Source organism: Suncus etruscus, chromosome 3 (genome assembly GCF_024139225.1).
Source record: "Suncus etruscus isolate mSunEtr1 chromosome 3, mSunEtr1.pri.cur, whole genome shotgun sequence".
Taxonomy (NCBI): Eukaryota; Metazoa; Chordata; class Mammalia; order Eulipotyphla; family Soricidae; genus Suncus; species Suncus etruscus.
The window spans coordinates 131,880,604-131,904,361 of NC_064850.1; the positions used below are offsets into that span (position 1 = coordinate 131,880,604).

A 23,758-nucleotide genomic window follows, 5' to 3' on the forward strand; every position below is an offset into this window, starting at 1 on the left:
TATAAGTACTGATTTCCAAGTTTACAACATCTTAAATTAGAAAACTTCCCCTTTGGTTTATTAAAAATTCAAATTAACATTTGTGCTCCATGAATTATATGACTATCTCTTTCTTCTTTACATGACTGTTTTTACTTGTAGATTAGAACACTTTTGAGCTCAATTATATTCAGTTTTAGTTTAATTATTCTGTGATCAAATGATCAATATGTATACTGTGTCTATTATTTTATCAACTAATGGGCACATAAAATCAGTAATGACTTACATTTTTCTCTTTCTGTCACCTGTCATACTATAACCAAAACAAAAACATATGTGCAACAAAACATCGTACCTATTATTATTATTATTATTTACATCTAGAACAGAAAACTTAATCTACAAGTAAACTTAATCTAAAAATAAATGCATAGCAAAGGAAACAGAAGCTATATCAAAACAAGTGAAGAGGTAAGAGATTCTGAATTTCTCTAGAAGAAAGCAAGACCAGAAGTTATGTGGAGAAAATTCAGTATTGAGGTGGGAGTGTGTGTGATATGTACATTAAGACAGTGTTAGTTTGTTAAATAAACTTTATTCAGCTGAGACTATGATGAGTTATATGTGTCTAAAAAGGTCTTAAGACTCTATAAAAGCTTGAGGAAGAGCAGAGGTATCCTGCCAGAAGGAAACGCTCAAGAAGGGCTTGAAGAATACAGGGAAGGAGCAGTAAGACTTCGAGGCATCTGGCTCCAAGATAGTGAGTTTGAGGCCCTTTGTAACTGATCTTCTAATAAGTTTTCATTCAGCCCCAAAATAGCTTAAAGAAGAAAATAAAATTACCTGTGATGTCCGGAATACTGTGGACCACGAATATGTCCTATTCCTCGGCACCCTGGAGTAGGACAAACAGCTTGACCTGGAAGGATTTTCACAGCATTTGCCCCTTCAGGAAGTAAAAAAAATAATACCTTGAAAATATTCTCATAAAAAAAAGAAACGGTAACTAATATCTGTAAGCCATTGAGATTTTAAGACTTTACAATGAAAAAACAAATCACCACTTAAAATTACTTGAGTACTTGTGAGTACTTGGAGTATTTGAGTACTGTTTTATAAAATAGTTTGGCAGAAAGTATCATGGATGCAACAGATAACACTAACAGCAACTACTACAGGAAAATGAATAGGCATAAGAAACAGGTAAAAGAACCTTCACTAATTTCTTTTCGTAAATAATATTGACTCAGGAAATATGGCCACAAGCTGAGACATTGAGAAGATGAGCTTTGGTTTGTGATTCCCTGTGAAACCAATCTACATTGTCTACTCCTGGCCTTAAATTCTGGAAAAGAACTCAGGTAGAAAATGCAGTATGCCAAATATAGAAAATTGTGCCCTACCCATGCCTACTCATATAGCTGTAAAAGCTAGATGAAGAAAGAACTTGGTCCATGGCATTGCATAGCAAGTCATATGGCACTATATAAAAAAAACTACTTTTCATACCATATCATACATACTTATACTAATTCTTACATGAATTGTCCTACTGAAGAGGCAATTCACCTATATTGATGACTAGGATTAAAATGCCTTTTCCCGAGCCAGAGTATCATACCACTTTCCAGTACAGTGATATGACATTTGACTTGCATGCAGTCATCCCAGATTCAAACCCTAGTGTTCAATATTGTCCCCCAAAGAACACCTGCACATTGCAGGATGTGATTCCCCCAAAATAAAATAAAATCCCCTTATTTTAGAACCCACATCCTTTTTAGTTGTTGAATTCTCACTTCACCATCAAACTTTGTCTTTATTTCCTCACATTTCATTCTCACTCGGATGTCTTTGATACCATCAAAGATAAATTACCATCTCAATAAACTGCATTAACCACCTTCCCTCATTTCCCCCCTCCCTCACATCCTATTAATTCTCAATACTCTAAATATTTCTCTAACCTGACAGTTTATTTTCATCATTAATGAGATCGTCCTAGTCCAAGTCATCATATCCTCTGCCAAGAATTTTAATAGTATTTCTTTATTCATTCTCATCTATTGTCCATCTCAAAATCACAATGCCCTTCAAAATACAAATCTAGAGATATTACACACAACGTATTGCAAATGTTACAGTAGAGTATACTGCCTGGGGATAACCTAGGATCAATCACAGGTATCACACATGTTCCCCAATTCCCAAAAGTGATCCCTGAATATGGAACCAGGTGTAAGCCATGACTAGTAGTGTGAACCAAAAATCAAATTTAAAAATAACAACATCAATGGAAACCAAATCTAATCATACCACTTTATTGTATGAAATTTATTTTTGGAGTGTGTGTAGGGGTGCTACAACCAGTGGTGCTTAAGGCTTCTGATTCTGTGCTCAAGGATCACTTGCAGCAGCACTTGGGCTATTTATTACATGTGATGCCATGACTCAAACCCAGGTGGGCATGTTCAAGGCAAGACATTTTCGGTTCTGCTATATTTCTGGCTCTATAACTTTTTTTCCCCTTTATTTGCTTTTTGGGCCACACCCTGTGAAGCTCAGGGGCTACTCCCTGCTATTCACTCAGAAATCTCTCCTGGCACAGGGGACCATATGGGATGACAGCGATTGCACCAAGGTCCATCCTGGTTTGGCCTCGTACAAGGAAAACACCCTACCGCTGTGCTATCACTGCAGCCCTGTTCTCTCACTTTCCTCTTAGCATTTTTAAGTGGTTTCTATTGCTCTTGGAATAAAGCTCCAAACCCTTAGCATAGCAAACTGTTCTGACACCTCTCTAGATCTTCAGAATCATAGTCCTTTGCAAAATCACCCCATGTGACATATCTCCAACCAAAGGTGAATGAGTCTGAATTAGGGTCACACATGAAATAATCCAAACCAGGCTGAGGGTGAAACATTTGTAGTCTGGCAGTCTTCTGGCAGTCTGGAGAGCAAGCTGCTTGCCAGAACTGCTATTTTTATTGAGTGCAGGATACCACCCCTGGATAGGACAGTAAGGATGGATAGTTTAGGCTATCCTGAGGCCAGTCCCACCCAGGTTTACAAGTAAGACATTCTCTGTTTGGGGCTAAATCCAAGTTGTAAACAAACATTCAAAGGAATCAGGGATGATCAGGGTAAAATATGGTAACCTAACAGTCCTCACTACTTCTCATTAATCAGCATTATGCATCAATACTGGCCTTTCCTTTTGTGTCAAAGTGTCAGATTACCTCACAATTCCTAACTATTAGACTAGATAATGCCTAGATGATCCTGTAGTTTATAGCATATAATCCCTCATAATCTGGATACTATTATATTAAATAGACCATATAAATATAGACTTATATTATCTTAGACATCTATGAGATAAATCATAAATAATTACATAAATCAGATTTGGACTAATATTATAATAGAATAGACTAAATGATCATAGACTAGACAACTCCATAAATTACATAATGTTTTAAATAAGCACATTCTTAACTTCTTCAGGTAAACTTCTAGGAATATGCTAGTTTTTCATCTTATGCAATATTTACCTCAATTAAAAATGAAATAAGAGGGCTAGGGAAAGAGTACAGAAGGTTAGGACTCTTGCCTTGCATGAACTGACCTTCATTTGATCTCTATCACCCCAGTTGACCCCCTAATCCCTCCAGGACTAACCCATATCACAAAGTTGCATGTAAACTCGGAGCATCACTGGGTGTGATCACCCTCCCAAAACATACAAAAATTATTATTGATAAATTTCTCTTTTATTAGAGTATACATTATGAGCTTATGAGTGCAATTTGCCAATATGTCATCAGTTACTGATAGAAATGAGTATTATGTAGCTGGTTTTCTCACAAGAAGTCACAGTCTAGAAAATAATCCTACACAATAAATAAAATTTATTTTTATTAAATTAACTGAGCAATAAGAAAGTATGATTGAGACACTTCACATGCTCCTAGAACTTTGACAAACACTGTGAGTATAAAGAGAGAAATAAAGTTGTCCTATTCAAAGGAAGCTTTAAAAGAGAAAAATTTTAAGTGAATTGGAATAATTGATAGTTAAAACTACAAATAATTCCTGAAATAAGTACCAGTCAGTAAATCAAATGCAGTATCAGTTAGTAAATAAAAAGGAACTATCATATAATAAATAAACCTGGAATACCAAAATTCTTTTTCAAAAATGTTACTTTATAATACATGGCAAGGCCACAAAGGCCAACATATAAAATCTGAAGACTAGTCAACTAAACAATATTCAGCCAATCCAGGTATAATAACTTACAGTTATTGTTACTTAGTCTTTATTTTGTTCAAATATAATTTCATGCACTTTATTATTATATTCAAGTGAAATTTTAATGATAACCAATTCATATTACCTATCACCTACCATATCACCTATCAGGACTTTGGTAGGTGCCATAACTCCCTCCCTGCTATTTCTGTATGAAGAAACTATCAGAAAAAGAACATTACACTAAAAGCCACATCAAGGGACATAACAATAGAGGAGTTAAGAACACACATTAAGGGGCCGGGCGGTGGCGCTGGAGGTAAGGTGCCTGCCTTGCCTGCGCTAGCCTAGGATGGACCGCGGTTCGATCCCCCGGCGTCCCATATGGTCCCCCAAGAAGCCAGAAGCAACTTCTGAGCGCATAGCCAGGAGTAACCCCTGAGCGTCACAGGGTGTGGCCCAAAAACCAAAAAAAAAAAAAAAAAAAAGAACACACATTAAAAATGCATGAAGTCATTTTCCTCTGTAAACTTTGTATGATGAAGTTAATGGTTGGTTCAATGGTAAATTAGGCAGGATATTATCCAGTGTACAGAAGAAGCCTTCTAAAGGAACTATGATCAAATCAATGATTTTCCTAGAAGACAACTGCATTTTCCCCTATTAGTTTATAACTTAGAAATTCAGAGAATTGGGTCTGAACAGAAAATGCCCTTAGCTTGAACTCACTTCTTTTGAGACCATCTATATCACATTACCCTTTTTTTGCCCTTTTAACACCACTTTTTCTGAAATAATTTTCCTAGTTTATTTGTTTATCATTTATCTTCCTTCACTGGAGTAAACACTCTGACCTCATCTAATCTGTTTACCACTATATCTCTAGCAGTTACTGGGACAGTATTTCACACAAATAGAATTTTTAAATAAATAAATAATTATAAAGACAACAACATTTGTAAGGCTTTTTTTTTTTTTTTTTTGGAATATCCTGACTGTGAGAAAAATCACTCTCCTGTTATCATTTCAGAGCTTAGCTCAACTAAAATCAATATCTGGTTCTCTATTTCTAAATATTCCTGATAAAGCAGTATGAATAACTCCTAATTTAAGTACGTAAAAATGATTAGAATAACAGAGTTCTTTTAGAGTAAAATAAAAGATATGAAAAATGTGGGAAACTGCCCCCCCCCCCACTCGCCCAGAACACCAAGTTTGGGATAGTTCTTTGGGAAGAAGAGTCCAGGTCTTAGAGAATAATGTGAACCAGCAAATGTTCCCAGGAAAGGATAAAATAGATGATGGGCAGCAAATATGTGACCAGGAAAAGGTAAAATAAAACGGTTTAGGGTCTTTTAGGTGCTGAGGCAACAAGGGCACAAGTAGAATAAGAAATTGCCATGACTTTATGATTTGAGTGTCTGTTGACTAGCTATGTGAGATATCCCATATGTCTTCTTACTGTCCTTAATGAATTTTTTCCAGTTTGCTTATTTATTGGTTTTGGGGCCACACCTTGAAATGTTCAGGGTTTACTCCTGGCTCTGTGCTCAGAAATCATGCCTGGAATGCCAGGAATCGAATCGGGTCCATCCCGGGTTGGCTGCATGCAAAGCAAATGCCTTACCGCTCTGCTATCTCTCTGGTCCTGAGTCCTTAATGTTCCTGTCAACTTAAACAACAGCTCACTTGATGGAGCCAGTGCTGGGGAGTAATATTGTATTGAATAAATGGCCAGTCTGTGAGCTTGGCTATGACTGCTTGGGCAACTCTTAAGCTTGGACAGCCCTTGTGTGTTTATTGCTTTTTATATTTGGCTCATTCTCTGTAATCAGTCTATGCTGGATAAAGGTTGATAGTACCAGCCTGGTTTTCTTTATTGTGGTAAATTACCAAAAGGAAATATCCTTTAAATTGGAGATTATCTGCAAAACAAGCCACATTTGACATCAAAACAAAGCTGCATAAAAACTGAGTTCAATCACCAGCACCCTATATGGTCCTCTAAACCTCAAAAGAAGTGATCCTGGAGCACAGAGCCATAAATAAGCCTTGAACACAGGTAGGTATGGCCAAAAGAAAACCAAAAGAGCTCACATGGATTTCACTGGCACAGAATTATAACACAGAAGTGATAGTTCAAGTAAGTTGCCAAGGCACTGACACCTTTTTTGTAGTTGCTCATTCTACATTTAATCCTTACTTTCTTATTAACCAAATCCTGATTTATTTGGGGGCACCATTATCTCAACAAAAATCCAAAACTGTGTCCACTTGACTCCACCGCACGCAGTGAAACCCAAGGGGAAAATAGTGGAAGATGTCTATGAAATGCCTCTTTTGTACTGAAAAGATAAAGGTAAGTTTGTGCAGATATGTCCATTTTCTCTCTTTGATCTTCAAAAACACAAATGCAAAAGTGCAGGCAGTTTAAAAATTGCAAGGTCAAAAGCAAACATGCTAGATTAAGAAGAGAATGAAGGAGGATGAATGTTCGGACACAAAATATATCAGAGTGATTCGATCAGACCTTTGTATGTCATGTAAGGGGGGAATGTGGGTGTAACTTGCAGCTGAAAAAACTCTAGAGAAACAATATTTTATTTTGTTTTTATGAAAGCCAGTAATTGTTCTAAGTGAAGACAGGTGGCTTGTGAACAGTTGACCTATTGTTATGTAGATAAGGTAAGTTTTGAAATCAAGAGATTTAAAAAATAGACTCAATCTTAGAACATAAGAAAGAAAACCTACAGTAACCCTTTGATTTCAAATGCTCCTAATTAGTGGCCATGCATGATTTTCTGTTATCCCACCAAAAATGGTTTAGAGGCTGAGATCATCTCCCTCTTTCAAGCAAGAAGCAGTTTCCTTTCAGAATTGTTAATGTGACATAGAGATGACCCAGAGCAGAATTATGATACTAACACTGATTGAAGCAAATTAAGATGATCTACTAATGAGAGGTCTCAAACTCATGGCCCGTGGGCCGTTTGCGGCCCTCCATACAATGTTTTGTGGCCCTGCCCTAGAGGAATCTTTTTTTGTTTTGTTTTGTTTTAGTTGTTTGGGTCACACCCCCCAATGATCAAGGCTTACTACTGACTTTGCACTCAAGGATCACCTTGACTTTGCATTCCTGTGGACCCCAGGTAAATTGAGTCTGAGACCCCTGAACTTATTTAGAATTGATGTTAATTCCACACTACATTGGCCATAATCAAAAATAAGGGTGAAGCAGCAGCACCCCTATTTCTACTTCTTTTCTTTTCTTATTTTTTTATGGTTGTTTTGGGCTATACCCAGCAACACTCTGGGGTTACTCCTGACTATGCACTCAGAAATAGTTCCTGCTTTTGGGGGACCTTATGGGACTTCGGAAATCAAACCCAGTTCCATCGTGTGTCAGCCACGTGCAAGGCAAACGTCCTTCTGCTGAGCTATCACTTTGCCCCCCCCCCCGTCCCTATTTCAAAACTGATTACCCACTACTGAAAATGTATTCAGTTCAACCTGATTCATTGCATTCAGCAAGTTATCCTGAGATATGTAGAGAAATAATAAGAGGCATACAGGAAAAATAAAGCACATTTAAATGGCAACTATAACAGGAAAATTAGAAGTCCCTTCATTTCTTACAAATGTAAATATGAAAACAGCCAATAAGCCATTAATATATAAAATAATTATTCACATATTTTTAAAAATACTTTATGTTTAGTCTGAACCACAGTATTCCAGGCATAAAGGGAAATGGCAGTAAACCAAAGAGAAAATACCTGTATCCTGGAGCTTCCTTTCTGTGTTAAACATAAGAAGCAGATGAATAAATGTTATACAGTGATGTTAGTAGAAAATACAGGAAGTGAGGTGAAAAAGAGAAAGTTAAAGGTAGACTTGTTGACTTTATAGAAGTCTACCTTGTATTCTGGTATTCTGAGATACACCAGCAGGGGTATTGAATTAGTGATAAAAAGGATCAATGAGAAGTGATAAAATAAAAGCCCTGCTATTTGAGAAATGTTTGCTTCTGTGCTTATAAACTCATAAAATACTTGAGGTAGGCTCCACTGTGTGGCTGGGACAATATCACTAAAGTGATGGCATCCATACCTGGTGTTCAAATCCATGCCAAGATGATAACCCAAACTAAGTTGGTGTCAGTGAACAACATAAATAAGGTTAAGAAGTCCTAGGAATCAAAGGAAGAAAGGGAAATCCAGGAGAAAAATCATTCTGCAGGGAGCAGGCCTTTGGAGAACAGGTGCCCAGGAGAAGTCAGAGCTGTTCGCATGAGGACCAGAAATGAAAGTGCACGTTGGCTACAACAGTGTGAGAGCTGTGATGATTGGAACAGAAACTTTTTGGTTAACAGAGAAGTTCACTAAAAATCAGAGAAAAGGGAAACAACAAATCACTTTCATTAATAAATTTAATATTAAAGGTGTTTCTTTGAAAAACTAATATTAAAGTAATTTTGTGCTAAAATATATTTATCAATTTTTAGAGTTAAGATGTATACATTTCAGTAGAGAGAGAAATGGACAGAGTAGGAAGGCCATAATAGAGCAAGTCTCATACAATCATTTTTCTCATTTTCTGGCAAAACTAATCTCAGAAATTTTCTCAGAAAAGTTCAGTGAGATTATCAACTGAGACCAAAAATGGGATAGCAGTATAAATACAGAACCAAAAATAATAAAAATTAAGCTAACTCTATAAGGGTGCAGGTCTCATTTTAAAAATTAACTTTTTTACTACCTTCATTCTGGACTAGAAGCTATTAGGTTAATATCTCGTATTTTATTCAACTCCACCCACTAGAAAACTGTATATTATAGTTGTCTAAAAGATTTAATGAAATAATTTTTCTTTAATGTTGGATAATGCTAATAGAAGCATAGTTTTCAAACTCAAATTATATATTAATCAACCGATTCTCTATTGCCTAATAAAATGAATGACAATGTATACATGTTTAACCATAATAATGAGTTTCTTTTTTTTTTCTTTTGTTTTTTGGGCCACACCCAGCAGCTCTCAGGGGTTATTCCTTGGTCTGTGCTCAGAAATTGCTCCTGGAAGACTTGAGTGAGGGGAAAGCATGTGGTATGCTGTGGATTGAACTCGGGTCCATCCTGGGTTGTCTGTGTGAAAGGCCAATGCCCTACTGCTGTGCAATCACTCTTGCCCCTAATAATGAGTTTCTAAAATAGAAGAAGAAAATATTATAGTAAAATAAGAATGCTGCTTGACTATGTTACAGGCTGTCATATTTAATGACATAAATAAAATAAAAAAATTATTTTGTAAAATAAAGTTAACACACATGCTAAAATTTTACCTAAAAGTGCTAGCTGATGATCTAGAAAAATATTAAGGTGGAATAGAAAAATATAGGAAGATGACGATAAATAAATTATCTATGAGAAGTAAGCATTTAGGAAATTGAATAATGAAACAGCCCACCAAATATAATATTTATTATGTCACATGGAAATATCCACATGGCAAGAAAGAGATCAAAACAATAATAAATAATTTTCTAAAAGCCTCTTCCAGAAATCTATCATTGCTGCTAAATATTCAGATAAAAATGAAATATTAAGCTATGGAAATACTATAGGGCTTAAGTTGTCTGTCTGGCAAACAGCCAGCATTGGTTCAATCCCAGCACCTGAGCACTATTGGGAACAGAGTGAAGGCTGCCCAGCATCACTGGAACGGCCTGAACAATCTTTAGCACCTAAGCAGCACCTTAGCAGATCCTCACACTGAACCAACTTAGTAGATGATGTCTGGAGGTAGCCTGGGGGTGGGGGCTCGCTCCTTCATATTCATACTCCTTCATCAAAATAAAAGAGAAAAAGTTGAAATGTTATAACAGGCAATGCCTTAAAAAAATTAGCAGAGCAACTGCCAAAGAAAATTTTTAGAAAAATTTAAAACAAATGGATAACATACTCAATTGTAAATTAAAGAGTCAGAAAATCAATTTTATAGAAGATATTCAGGAAAAGGAGATCTTGTGGTTATCTTAATATGGGCTCAGTATCAAGAAGATTAGTTTTGCCAGAAAATGGAAAAACAGGACTGAGGTCTGCGTATGAAGCATCTAAGATCAGTTGTGTATTGGCGTGAATCACTGCAGAGATTTGGAACAAGACAGTGAGTAAAATTTGAATGCTATTAATTGATACTTAGCTATGACAGCAGCAAAGAAGAAAGAAAAATATTTCTTTTAATGTGAGATATCTTTCATTCACACATGTGATGTTGTGTTAAGATAAACTTATAAAGAATGTATGTAATCAGTTAAAACCATAACTAAACAGAAAAAATCAGCTATATTCCTATTGCTGAGTTGCTGAGTAACATGGGATTTCACAAAATAACATCCTGCTTATCATCTGGTTTTTAATTTTTCAGAGCATCAGGGAGACAAACACTTATTGATGAAAGGAAAAAAATCAAAAAGGCTCACTTTGCATAAAAGCAGATCATTTTAAAAAGCACAGCAACATCAAAATCTATGACTGTGGAGATGCATACAAACATAAAGCTGGCTTACATGTAACTATACAAAATTGAATTAAATCTACATCTCATTAATAAACTATTATTAAGGGCTGAAGCATAATAAAGCATATTAATAAAGACATTAAATAAAATAATAGAAACACTCACAGTATGCCCTACTTCATTTTTTCAATTAAGTAAACCAAAATAAAAGGCCAAAAAGACTGAGCACAACTTGCTCTACATGCAGGAACACCAGCTTCAATCCCTGGTACCACGTGGTTTCCTAAACATTGCTGGGAGAGACTTTGGAGTGCCAACCCAGAAGCAGTCCCTGAGCACTACTTGTTATAGCTTAATACCAAAAGGATCAAACAAAAAAAATTGGAAGAAAAATATTTACCTTTTAAATCTTATCTTTAATACAAATTCTCTCTCATTTCCTCAAAGAATAAATAAAGTGGTAAAAAGACAGATGAAAACATGTTCTACATCACTAATCATCAGGGAGATGCTAATTAAAACAATAATGAGGTACCATTCACGCCACAGAGACTGGCACACATCACAAAGAACAAGAACAATCAGTACTAACAGGGATGTGGAGAAAAAGAAACTCTTATTCACTGCTGGTGGGAATGCCGTCTAGTTCAGCCTTTATTGGAAACAATATGGAAATTCCTAAAAAAAAAACCCTGGAAATTGAACTTCCATATGATCCAGCTATTCCACTCCTAGGTATATACCCTAGGAACACAAAAAACACAATACAAAAAAAAAAAGCCTTCTGCATTCCTATATTCATTGCTGTGCTATTTACAATAGCCAGAATCTGGAAACAACCCAAGATGCCTGACAACAGATGAATTGCTATAGAAACTGTGGTACATCTACACAATGAAATATTATACAGCCATCAGGAAAAATGATGTCATGAAATCTTCCTATACTTTGATGGACATGGAAACTATTACACTGAGTGAAATAAGTCAGGACAAGAGAAATAGACACAGAATAGTCTTACTCATCTATGGGATTTGAGAAAAATAAAGATATTATTGGAATAATAACCAGAGATAATAGAGATGAGGGCTGGAAGGGCCTGCCCACGATATGAAGCTTACCAGAAAGAGTGGTGAATGCAGTTAAAAGAAGTAACTACATTAACAACCACTATGACAATGGTAGTGACTAAGAGAAATAGAATGTCTGTCTCAAATACAGGAAGGAGCGGGGAAGGAGAGAGATAGGGTGCATTGGTGGTGGGAAGATTGCACTGTTGAAGAGGGGTGCATTTTTTATTTAATAACTGAAACCCAACTACAAACCTGTTTGTAATCATGGTGCTTAAACGAAGATATTATAAAAAATTAAAAATTATTTTTGTCCTGACCTCCCTTTTTCTGAAATTGGCCTATAAATTGAATAATTTGTTGCTTGGATTATGTAAAATAGAGAGAATGTTCCTATAAAATGTAAGTGAAATGCTTCATATCACCCTCCCCCACCCACAGACAGTGTCTATTGACTTATTTATTTTTGTTTCTTTCCCAGGCTCCCTGTACACTACCTCATATGTAAGAGAAACATATGTTAAACTGTATCTTCTTTATGCATATCTTATTTATATGAGGATTGATAAGGGACACAGACCTAAAACTGATAGTATATCATAGTTTGATTTGAATTGTTTTTGAGCTTCCTCATTCCTTGAAGTGCTTTCCTCCTTTTTAAAGGAGAAAATAGTTTTAAATTCCAATCTCATTTTCAGTGTCACACATAATTTGCTAACCAAAAAGTCACTAACTAGTTGCTGGAAAAAATGTCACCTGTTCTTAGAATTGAAGATATAAATTAAAGTAGTTTAGAAAATTTAAACATATCCTATAACTCCAGACTGTAAAGTGATGACTATAATATCCTTGCAATAACCTACAAATTACATTTAAAGCAGTAACTGTGGCATACATAATTCCTCTTTAAATTAGCGTCGACCTAACAGCAACATCAGGAACTTTTATTACCAAAAGGCTTTTGGCCATTCTTACAAGAAAATGTTGCAAGTCATTAGAAAAGCTCATATATATGTATACCCATATAATTGAATTTCTCTCTGGCTTCTATTTCAAAACTAACTTCAACGTTAATGACATTTTCATATGAAATAATTTGTGAATAAGCTTAGGATAATTGCTATCTCTTTAATAAAAGTGAAATTCTCCAACCAGATGGTTAGAACAGATATTTGGATGAAACAGAAGTCACGCACTTCCCTCTATATCCCGAGGGTCATTTCAAAGGTAACTTTCAAGAAAGATCTGAGAGAGAAGGACATGCTCTTTCTGGGTGTAAGTGTGAGTGATTTGACAGGCAATTTCATACAATAATGTGTGAAAAACTAGATGACCTATGTGCTCCCTGATGACATCGGTGAATGTTCACATCTATTACAGATAGAGAGACTCCGATTCAAAGAAAGAGAACATTTTCATCCTCTGACCATTCAAATTCAAACTTGTCTGTGGCTTTGTGTGCCTTTCCCTACTCCTTGCACACAGATCTAGAAAGGAGCTGTTTACACTCCTTTATATCCAATTTCCACAAAATAACAATTTCGGGGCAAGTTTGTGAGTTGTTTTGTGAGTTGCGTCTCCTGTGTACCCCCATCAGACTAAAAACTACTCACATAGCCCATCCACTTATTTTATTTTGGGGATGGCCACACTCTGTGATGGGTTACTCCTGGCTATGAGCTCAGAAATCACTCCTGGCTTGGGGGATGTAGGGGCTGCCAGGGGATTGAACCGCGGTCCTTCCTAGGCTAGCGTGGGCAAGGCAGATGCCATACCATTTGTACCACTGCTCCGGCCCCCATCTACTTATTTTTAAGAGTCAATATACTGACATTCAGTGCCAATTCATTAATAACATTATGGCAATTAGGACAAGATTTCTTGAATTTCAATTTGAATATCTGTGGTTTTATTACTCTCTCATACAATCCAACATGCAATATAATAAAATTTTCCTAAGTACATACGAATTTCTAATTCTACAATCTCTAGTCTTAAAGGGTAGCAGAAGAGCAATGCATGTTAAGTCAGTCAACTATCTTAAGGTAAAAAGGATAAAGGCTGTTTTATGCCATCTTACTGAGAAATGCATCTATGAACCAACATGAGCAGGAATACTGTCCTCAGGTACTTCTTAGAACAGAGTGGTTTCATGAGCTCACAATGTAATAAAAGATAAATATTTTTGTATTTAAAACCAGTGTAATTTTCCCATACACCATAGCCCTCTAATCACACCAACCTCTCCACCTTATGCTCAACACCTGCCAAATGTTAGTTCAGTGGTGGAAGGATAACCCAGAGTGTGAGCTTACTCAGACACACATTTTAGTAATTGTGACTAACTGCAATTTTTGCCTTCCTCACTGAATTTAGAAGCTAAATCTTGAATAAGATGTGACTTCTCTGTGTTGATGAATTTTTCATGGCTGCCTGGTATTATACAAAATGTCAAAGAGTTGTAAGATAAATGCTTCCTTTCTTATTCCAATGATTTCCATTATGAACCAGGCCAGACTGATAAAAATAAAAAAGGACAACTTCAAAGTAAGTGACAGGGGGATGGCTCTTGTCAGTCAAACAACCACAAACTGCACATCAAAGTATATAAACTACAAAGCCATTTTTTGAAACTTTGCTTTCCAATTATTTAGGATATAAAAATTTTAATATTCAGAAAAACAGTCAAGTCAAAAAAAAAAAAAAAAGAAAACAGTATTATTCCAGGTAGATAACATTTGAAGAAAAAGCCCCATACAGCAGAAGTGTTACATCATCAGCCTACCATATCCTCACCCATAATTACACAGAATTCTTTGGTGATTACAAATGTCACACAGTTAATTTTTGTGAAGTAGTAGTGCTTAAAAATTACAACAGGGAGAGGCCACTGACTGGTTAAATTAGCTCTTGGTCTGTGACTGCAGCTACAGGAAGTGGAGCTCCTGAATATTTTTGATTCCATGATCTGGTCATGGAAAGAAGATTGCTGCTGCTGGATATAAAGGAACAGTGAGTGGGCTGTTAACCAAGGCCAGAAAAGGCATTCTGTCACAGTTTATAAGACAGGAATCTAATGTGCAGAAGCAAAGCATACTGCTTGGTTCAGGAAAAAATGATCTAACTTTTATTTTCAAGTTTGGAATGAATATCAAAACATACATGAAATCCTCATCATTTCAAATATGTTATAAAATGTTCAAATTTGTGTATGAATTTCATTGAATGCTAATTTTATGTACATTTTCAATCTCTTGATTTTGAGTTGCTTAAAATTTGGGATAAACCAAAATATAAACCATATTTCTATACTGTTATTTTTACATATAAATATGGAATGTACTTATATGAACAGAAAAATTAATTCACTTAATTTACTACTAGCTCGAAATGTTATCTGTTTCACTTTATTACCAAATCATTCCATGATGTTAAGAAATTAAGTGTTCGTTTGTTTGAAATGACTGACTTTTCACAGAGCCATATCTAGTTTAGATACAACCTATCAGTATTTCTAATGGGACAACTAAAACTGCCCTGTTACATAACATCTAAACTGTAAACAGCAGGAGTGAAAAAATCTAACTATGGAGAAACTAACCTGAAATTCGTTGAGTCAGCAATAGAGACTCCTAAGGCCAAAGGAAATAAAGGCTGTTCTTATACCTCGAAAGGTAGGACGCACAGGGTTAAGTATTTCAGAAAGAAACATTTAAAACTGATAGTATTAGTAAGACTGTAAAGTACATTTTGAAATATATTTTTTCCTTGATAAATCTATCATGTAAATCTGTAATTAGGGACCTCTAAGATGGATAAATTTTTTTAAAAACACAATGTGCCATAAGTAACTATTAAGTCAATGAGTACTTAGGGACTCTTAAAAATGCTGATTACTTGCTCACTGTATTTTGAAAGAACAAGGACTAAAGATCTCTGCTGGGTGTGATCCAAAAACCAAAAAAAAAAAAAAAAAAAAAAAAAAAAAAGAAATGCTCTTTTAAGTAGAATAAAATAAAAAAAACTGCTGTTACATGGATAAGTTAACAATCTATATTTTTCAAAAGCATGACTGTCCTATTTATTTTTCCAAATCTAGACTATAATTCTATTTGCCTTTGGCTTGTATTCTAAATGAACTTCTAGCTATAATGAAAAGTTATCTAATTTCATAATTTATTAATAATTCATTACTTAATAGTAGAATTATACTTAATTTTATCTCAATTAGAATAAGGTCCTATATTATATTGAGACATATGGTCATATAGGTCATATGTTATATTGAGAGTCACTGATATATTTATACAACTTTTAAGTGAAAAGCCAGTTGTTGAGCTATATCTTTTACAAAGTTACATTTATTTTTCTTATTTGTGTTTTTTACAGTTAAGTAAATTAACAATTCTTTCAAGCCTTTTATATAAATTATATTATTGCAACTTGCACCATTATTCTATTAATACATACTCAAATTCAAATGTTTCATTTAGTTTACTCTATAATCAAGCATCATAATTACTTCCAAATATAAATTAAACAGAAACTAAATAAAGAACAATGACAAAAACATTTAGACATGGAAACTAGCTAGGAAATCTCCTTTTTCTGCCTGTCAACTTCCTGTTTATAAAAATTTCTTTTATTAACAGTTGGGGTGTTTTGGCCCTCAATTCTACTGGACCTGACTAGACTAATTCCATAGCTACAACTCAAGAATTCAGTTCACAATGGTAGCAGGCAAGAGGCTAAGATCTCTAGAAATTCAAGTAGTTTTGGCATGCCTGATTCATCAATTTGTAGAGAAATTAATATAAAAATAAACTTTTAGTAAAAATAGACATCCTTCCACCCCCTTTAGACTGGTGTTGGGCCAGCCATTCTCAACCGTGAGTACCCTAAGGAGTGGTTCTATATCTCTGGAGAAAGATTCCACATGGCAGAAGTTATATTCCCAAGGAACATTTCCTAATTACCATAATAAAGACTACGGTTATACTTATGATCCAGCCATATGTGTGTGGAATCCAGAATCATGATGTTCTTCTGTGCTTTAGAAAGGAGACAAAACATCTTTAGAATCCTTTAGAGGACTGAGAGCTAAGCAGAAACCTGGGGCTAAATTACAAAAGTCGAAGACCCAGGGATTAAAGTAGTTAGAACCATTCAGTTTTAGAAAAGATTCTTGAGACATTAACACAGTAACAGTACTTCTAAGGCAGATACTTTAAGAATGATATACAATGAATCTTATTAAAATTCTATTTAATGAATGATATACTATTATGACTACATGATTAATTTTATTGACTTTTTATCTTAGTATTTAGTATTTCTCATTGAGAATGAGAGTACAGTGTAAGTTCTAGAACATTCAATCATAATGATTGATTTTGTTGATCTTGCTTGCTATTCCATAAACTTAAACATTAAACATCATAAATATTTTGCTTCGAGACATTGAGAGATATCTTCCACAAGGCTAATACCTGAAAGGTGAATAAAGAAATGATCTGAGGCATCAAAATTAACCATGGAGGAGAGAAAAACAAAGACATATTAAAAGGGATGCATCCAAGATCACTAATTCCATTAAAAATATTGATTGAGATTCTGTGATTTACAAATGATTTCTCAAAGCAAGGTAAGGTTAATCCTTTTCTTTAGAACTTGTACTCCCTCTGGATCAGATTTCCATAAGCAAACTGGGGTAACCAGTCTCCCCAGGTATGCTGTGATTCTCTCTACACCTGACTTCTCCCCATTATGACCACCATAACACTGTTAGGTGCTACAAAATACCTTTCTATGGTTCTATACCTTTCTAGAAACTCAAGTCTTAGAATTTCCAGGGATGATCTAAGGCTGGTGGAATAAGCATAGGTATGGAAGAATTAAATATGCAGTAGTCTTTAGGCATAAAGAAAACAACAACAACAACAACAAATTTTCTTCATTAAGCTGTAAAGAGCTTCCAACCACCCATATAACCTGAACTGTATGAAGGGACCAGGCTGGCCATAGTAGCTATAGACTAGGGTTACAATTCAATCCAATTGAAAATCTTATGACAGCCTGTTATTTCTTAGTTTGTATTTCCTCACATGAATGAACTGGCTCTTGCTTACAGAATGTCTACCTTCAGGTAACTCTTCAACTTCAGTATTAAAAGTAAAATTTCCATTCTTCCAGATAGTGATATTTTAACTAATAGCTGAGATATCATGCCTCCTGCATTGCCCATCTTCCTGTCTAAATAGAAAAAATGGGGAAGAGCACCTTATATAATCATAAAATGCACTTCTATGTTTATGCATTATTATCCACAACAATCAAATTTGGGAACAGCCCAGGGAATGAACAACAGATGAGTGACCTGAGAAACTGAGTTATCTATCAACAAGAACTACTACTGAGCTATAAGAAAAAATGAAACCATGTGATCTGCTTCAACGTAGAGAGTAATGGAGAGAAGTATGCTGAGTAAAGCCAGTCAGAGGGAGAATAAACCTTCTCATACATGGGATATAAAGAAATACCATAAAGGAATCACAATTGGATCAAGGTAACAAATAATGAGAGTTGAGACTACAGAACTGGGCTGTCTCGGCAGTGTGAAAGAGTGGGGTTGAGGGACAGAGATTCTAAAACTCTGCTGGAAGGTATGGTATGCACAAAACTCTTACTATCATTATCATCAATCACGAGACCTCAATAAAAATGAAGTATAAAGAAGCACACTATAAGGATTGAAGAATGAGGAAGCAGATTCTCACTAGGGCTGGTGCCAACTGTCTCTACCAAGCCATGCACCTCTCAATAACAGGGCATGGAAACAGCATCTTGATGATCCTGTGAGTTTTATATCATACAATCACAATTTTGATGCCTCCCAATGATAAAGTGCATCTTCATAATATGCTGAGACTTACTGAGACAAGGAATCAAAAAAAATCCTCTCTCATACATCTACGTATCTCTATGCTGACATATTGAAACGGCTTTGTTCCTCTCTAGTCTGTGATGCAAAAAATTGAATTTTAGGCACACAAAAAAAGAAACCAGGTTGTACTGCGAGGATAGTCACCTATATAGGAGTAAACTCCTCAGAGGACTCACTTTTTACCCCCATGAGCTTTTGCAATTGCATTTCTTTTGTCTTTTCAGAACTTTTTAATCTGTGCCCTGGTGAGAGAAGTCTATTAGTTCCCAAGTGGCATATTCATCTCTGCATTTGATTTTTTAAAAACAAAATGGTTCTTTTGTTTCCAGTTATATCTACCTTATTAAAGAGAGACATTGGAACCTGTCATATTTTTATTTCTATTTCTAGCTTGTATCATTAGCATGGCATTTCATGCACTGAAAATTTTATTGTTTAACTTTTGAAAGAATGTTTAAAACAAGGCTGAAAGAAAGAGATGGTGAATTAAGTATAAAAAGTCAGAGTTATGAAATTGCAAAAGCAATGATTTTGGAAGACAACAAGCAAATTGGATGATATTCACTAAGAGACTTGGGGTGAGCAACCTTAGTGCAGGTTAGGAAGAGGCATGTTTCTTCAATTAAGGGATGGAAAATAGTAAATAGACTATTTACTGAGCAGAATAGCCATTAATGGCTGTCAAAAAGCATTTTTCATATGCATTTATCAACTGCAAGAGTTACAAAGATTCCAAAGAACACCAATAATAAATAACATAAAAGTAGACTCTGTGCTAGTGGGTCTTGTAGTCTAAACAAGGACTCAATCATCCATTCACCCTTCCATCCAGCCAATAATCCTTGAATTCCAAGACTGCTTTCTTCCACAGAGGTTGTACTGAGCAAACAGAAACATATATGAAAATCAAATCATGTAGGCCTGTGAGATCTGCCATCAGAAAATGCAGGTGTCTAAAGTACTAAAAAATGGTGTGGATGAGATAGCTATTTCTTTGTTTTTTGTTTTGTTTTGTTTTGTTTTGGGGCCACACCCGGCAGTGCTCAGGGGTTACTCCTGACTGTCTGCTCAGAAATAGCTCCTGGCAGGCACGGGGGACCATATGGGACACCGGGAATCGGGATTCGAACCAACCACCTTTGGTCCTGGATCGGCTGCTTGCAAGGCAAACGCAGCTTGTGCTATCTCTCCTGTGCTATCTCTCTGGGCCCATGCCAGGAGCTATTTCTGAGCAGACAGCCAGGAGTAACCCCTGAGCACCGCCGGGTGTGCCCCCCCCCCAAAAAAAAATAATGGTGTGGATGCTGTTTTGGGATAGATGTGGAACAGAAAACATTTCTACTAAAGTACTTGGAATGTGTGGCAGCCTTAAGGTCCAATACAAGGGAAAAGCAGAATCAGACAGGAAATATGAGTAGAGATTTCATAAGGTTCCCTGTATAATAAAATAAGCAATTAAAGAGAAGACATTATAAAAACCTGCTGAAGAAATAAGCAGAAACTATATAAAGAGCCACTAGAAGAGAAAAGGTGCTCTGGAACTATGGGAGATGGGTTCATTGCAGGAGATACAAGAAAAGTGTAACTAAAATATGACAGAGGAAAAAAGACCAAGTAGCTGAAAGATGGAGAGAATGAAGAAACCATGCATCTCCCAAGGACATCATATAAAGCATGAAGGAGGTATTCTGTAGACACCTATATTTGATTCTTAGACCACTCCCTGCTTTCTCTTTCTTTTTTGGGGGGAGGGAGGTTTGGGCTCACACCAGGCAGCGCTCTGGGGTTACTTACTCCTGGCTCTACACTCAGAAATTAATCCTGGTATGCTCGGGGGACCATATAGAATGTCAGGATTCAAACCACTGTCCTTCTGCATGCAAGGCAAACACCCTACCTCCATGTTATCTCTCTGGCCCTTCACTCCCTGCTTTTTCAGTCCTCCTCACAACTATTTAATTTGTAAATACCCATCCAGGCTTGACTAAGGAACCACCTAAGTTTAATTAACATAAGTACTCTTAACTATTTCAATCCTGTTCCTCAGCTGAATTACCTTTGTTCTATTAAATCTGGCTAATAAAAGTGGCATGGAAAGCAGCTCAGCAAAAGGTTAGTTCAATAAGATGCAGGAGGCTGCTCAACTTTGGTCCTTATGCACATTCTCCTGTAACTCCGACTATTTCTTGTGCAATGTCCCTGCTGCCTGACTCTATCAGGTCTGCATGAATATGGTCAATACTGCAAACTACAAGCTGCAGGCAGCTGTCACCCTGTGGAAACCGATCTCCGATCCCCACAGTGTTGCTTGGTGACAGAGACCTTCACATTCTACCTAAATGCTAGCAGGATGCCTTTGGTACAGGAGTATAATCCTAATCAGACGCAGAGAAGCCCTATGTGTGGACTAGAGAACAGAAGTGACAAACCTGATGAAGGGAATGCTTCTAAATCAAGGATAAACAAATAGTCATGCTTAAAAGAGTAAGTCAAATGATAACTGGCTTTATCTCATTGGACTGATAGGTAGAAATGTATTGAATAGTGAGAAAGATTTTATTCAATGGTGGTCTATTTATGAATATAAAATGACTTAAATTTATATGTGTATGTATACAGTTACATATAATATACATATGTATATATACATTATATATATATATATATATAGTTGGCCTTCATAATATTCCCAGCCCAGAGTTACTAAAATCCTAGGATTGTTCTGTGATGGGAATAATGTAAATAAAGATCTTGTCACCAAAGATCAATGATTACTCACTCATGCCTTTCTAAAAATAAATTATAATCATGATAAAATTTCAAAAGAATCTGAAATCCTGGTTTTTAGAAAGTTCCAAATTGCAAATGCACAGAGATGATGGTGGAGTGACATCCCAGAGAACATGGAAGCTCAGTGCCCCTTTCCACATGCCTTGTCTATCAGTCCCTACTATCTAACTATTTCTGTCCTAGGTCCTTTTATAATAAACTGTTAATAGAGTAAGTAAAATATAATTTTTGGCATTTGTGGGCCTACCTCTCCAGTAATGCAACTGAAAATAACAGGATAATTTTTGGAAGTTCAAATCTACAGCCAGATAACCAAAAATACATGTAATAATGTATACTGGGAAGGGTTGTTAGGTGGGAAGAAAATCTTACAGGACTGAGTCCTTCACTTTAGGCTCTGATACTGTCTGTAGCCAGAAAATACCTGGATTGAGCTAAATGACAGGGACTGTGGCTGAAGAATTACTTGGCATGAAATATATAGTTTAATATATTTTAATATATAGATTTTTAATATATTTATTTAAGTACCATAATTACAAACATGTTTAAAGTTGGGTTTGTCATAAAAAGTACAGCCCTCTTCACCTGTGAACCCTTCCCACCACCAATGGTCCCCATTTTCCTCCTCCCCCACCCCCGCCTATCTTCAAGATAGGATGCCATCAGTAACACTAAATTTTTGACTATCCTAAATGATCTTTAATATTAACCTACATATCAGCAACTCATTAATACATTGGATAATCATAACAAGTCATTCAAGGGAGAGGGTTGGGTATCATTTTGAAAGTTTTAGGAAAATAAATTCTCCATTTTGTAATTAGAAAAAAAAAACTACTGCAGAAACCAAAATGAAAAAAAAAAGAAAAGATTTCTTCATTCTAACACCTCCTACTAATTGAAGTGACTGTGTACAAGACCATTGAAAAAGGTCATAATACTTAATCTGATAAACCCGTGAGTTCCCATTTTGGGGTAGTATCATTTACGCAAAGACAAAGAATTATTTAGAACCAAATAAAATTTGACAGAAAGTTTTTTCTAATTCTGAAATCCAAGTTTTTAAGATTATTTCACTTCGAAAGTAAGAATTATTCATTATACATCATTCCCTAATAAAGTGTGGGTGCATAAATAACAAGCTAGTATATTAAACAGGTCTTAAAGAAATTTACATCTAACATGTAACAAGTTTCCAAATTGTCATTAAAATGGTTGTCAGAAAGGCAATCTAGCCAAATAGGCAAACTTTTGTGTATCTGATTAAGATATTGAGAGCTTAATCTGGTAGAGTTCCAGGGTGGCCTGCAAGCGAGTTTCTAATGTGGGACATGGGGAATACAAGAACACTGACATCACTCAGCCTCAATTACTGGAGACCTTGCACTTAATGGAAACATCCAAATTTTCACTCTTTCTGTTTTGTATTGGGGTCACACCCTGCAATGCTCAGGAATTAGTTTGCAGTCTGCATTCAGGAATTACCCTGGCACTGCTCAGGGAACTATATGGGATGCAAAGGATTGACCGGTGTTGGCAAATGCAAGGCAAGTGCCCTAACTGCTGTAATATTGCTCTGGCCTTCCATGTCTATGCATGCCTTAAAGTCTATATATTTAAAAACAATTAAAATTAATACTGTACATATTAATATAAATTATAAGAAACCTATGAAAGACACATGAATATGATTAAAATAAAAATTTATAACACAAAGAAAATATAGCAGCAGTGTCACAAAGTAGAAATTACCCATTATAAGTTATTTTTCCCATAACAGGAATACTAATTACCTCAAGTATATGAACACAAAACAAGAATCATTGTCATATTACCAAGAATATACTCAAATATCCAGAATAAACTCAAATCACTATTAATTATAGCACAATTATAAATTTTATAATACCTAAAAATTCACATAGCTTTAGCAAAAATGAAATTCTATAGAATATTGTATTATTGCCATAGAAGGGCTAACATTAGGGTATAAACTATAGGAAAAGCATGTTTTAAGTGTCACGCCAATAAATAATTTAATAACTATAAACAGATATATAGACTGATAGTGTTAACTATAAGCAGATATATAGACTGATAGTGTTAAATCCATTTTAAAAAATAAGGAAACAGTTTCACAGCTAATCAAGTAGCAAAAATGAAAATCAAATCATAACATTCTGACTACAGATTTTAG

The 23,758-nt window shown here is 35.5% G+C and overlaps 1 protein-coding gene across 1 annotated transcript in view; it reads right to left on the reverse strand.

The window, feature by feature from the left end:
* Nucleotides 1–23,758, reverse strand: part of L3MBTL4 (L3MBTL histone methyl-lysine binding protein 4) — a 330,693-nt gene that overhangs the window by 198,747 nt on the left and 108,188 nt on the right. The window contains exon 10 of the mRNA XM_049770889.1: nt 826–928. Coding sequence (XP_049626846.1) covers nt 826–928 — 103 coding nt within the window. The remainder of the gene's footprint in view (nt 1–825; nt 929–23,758) is intronic.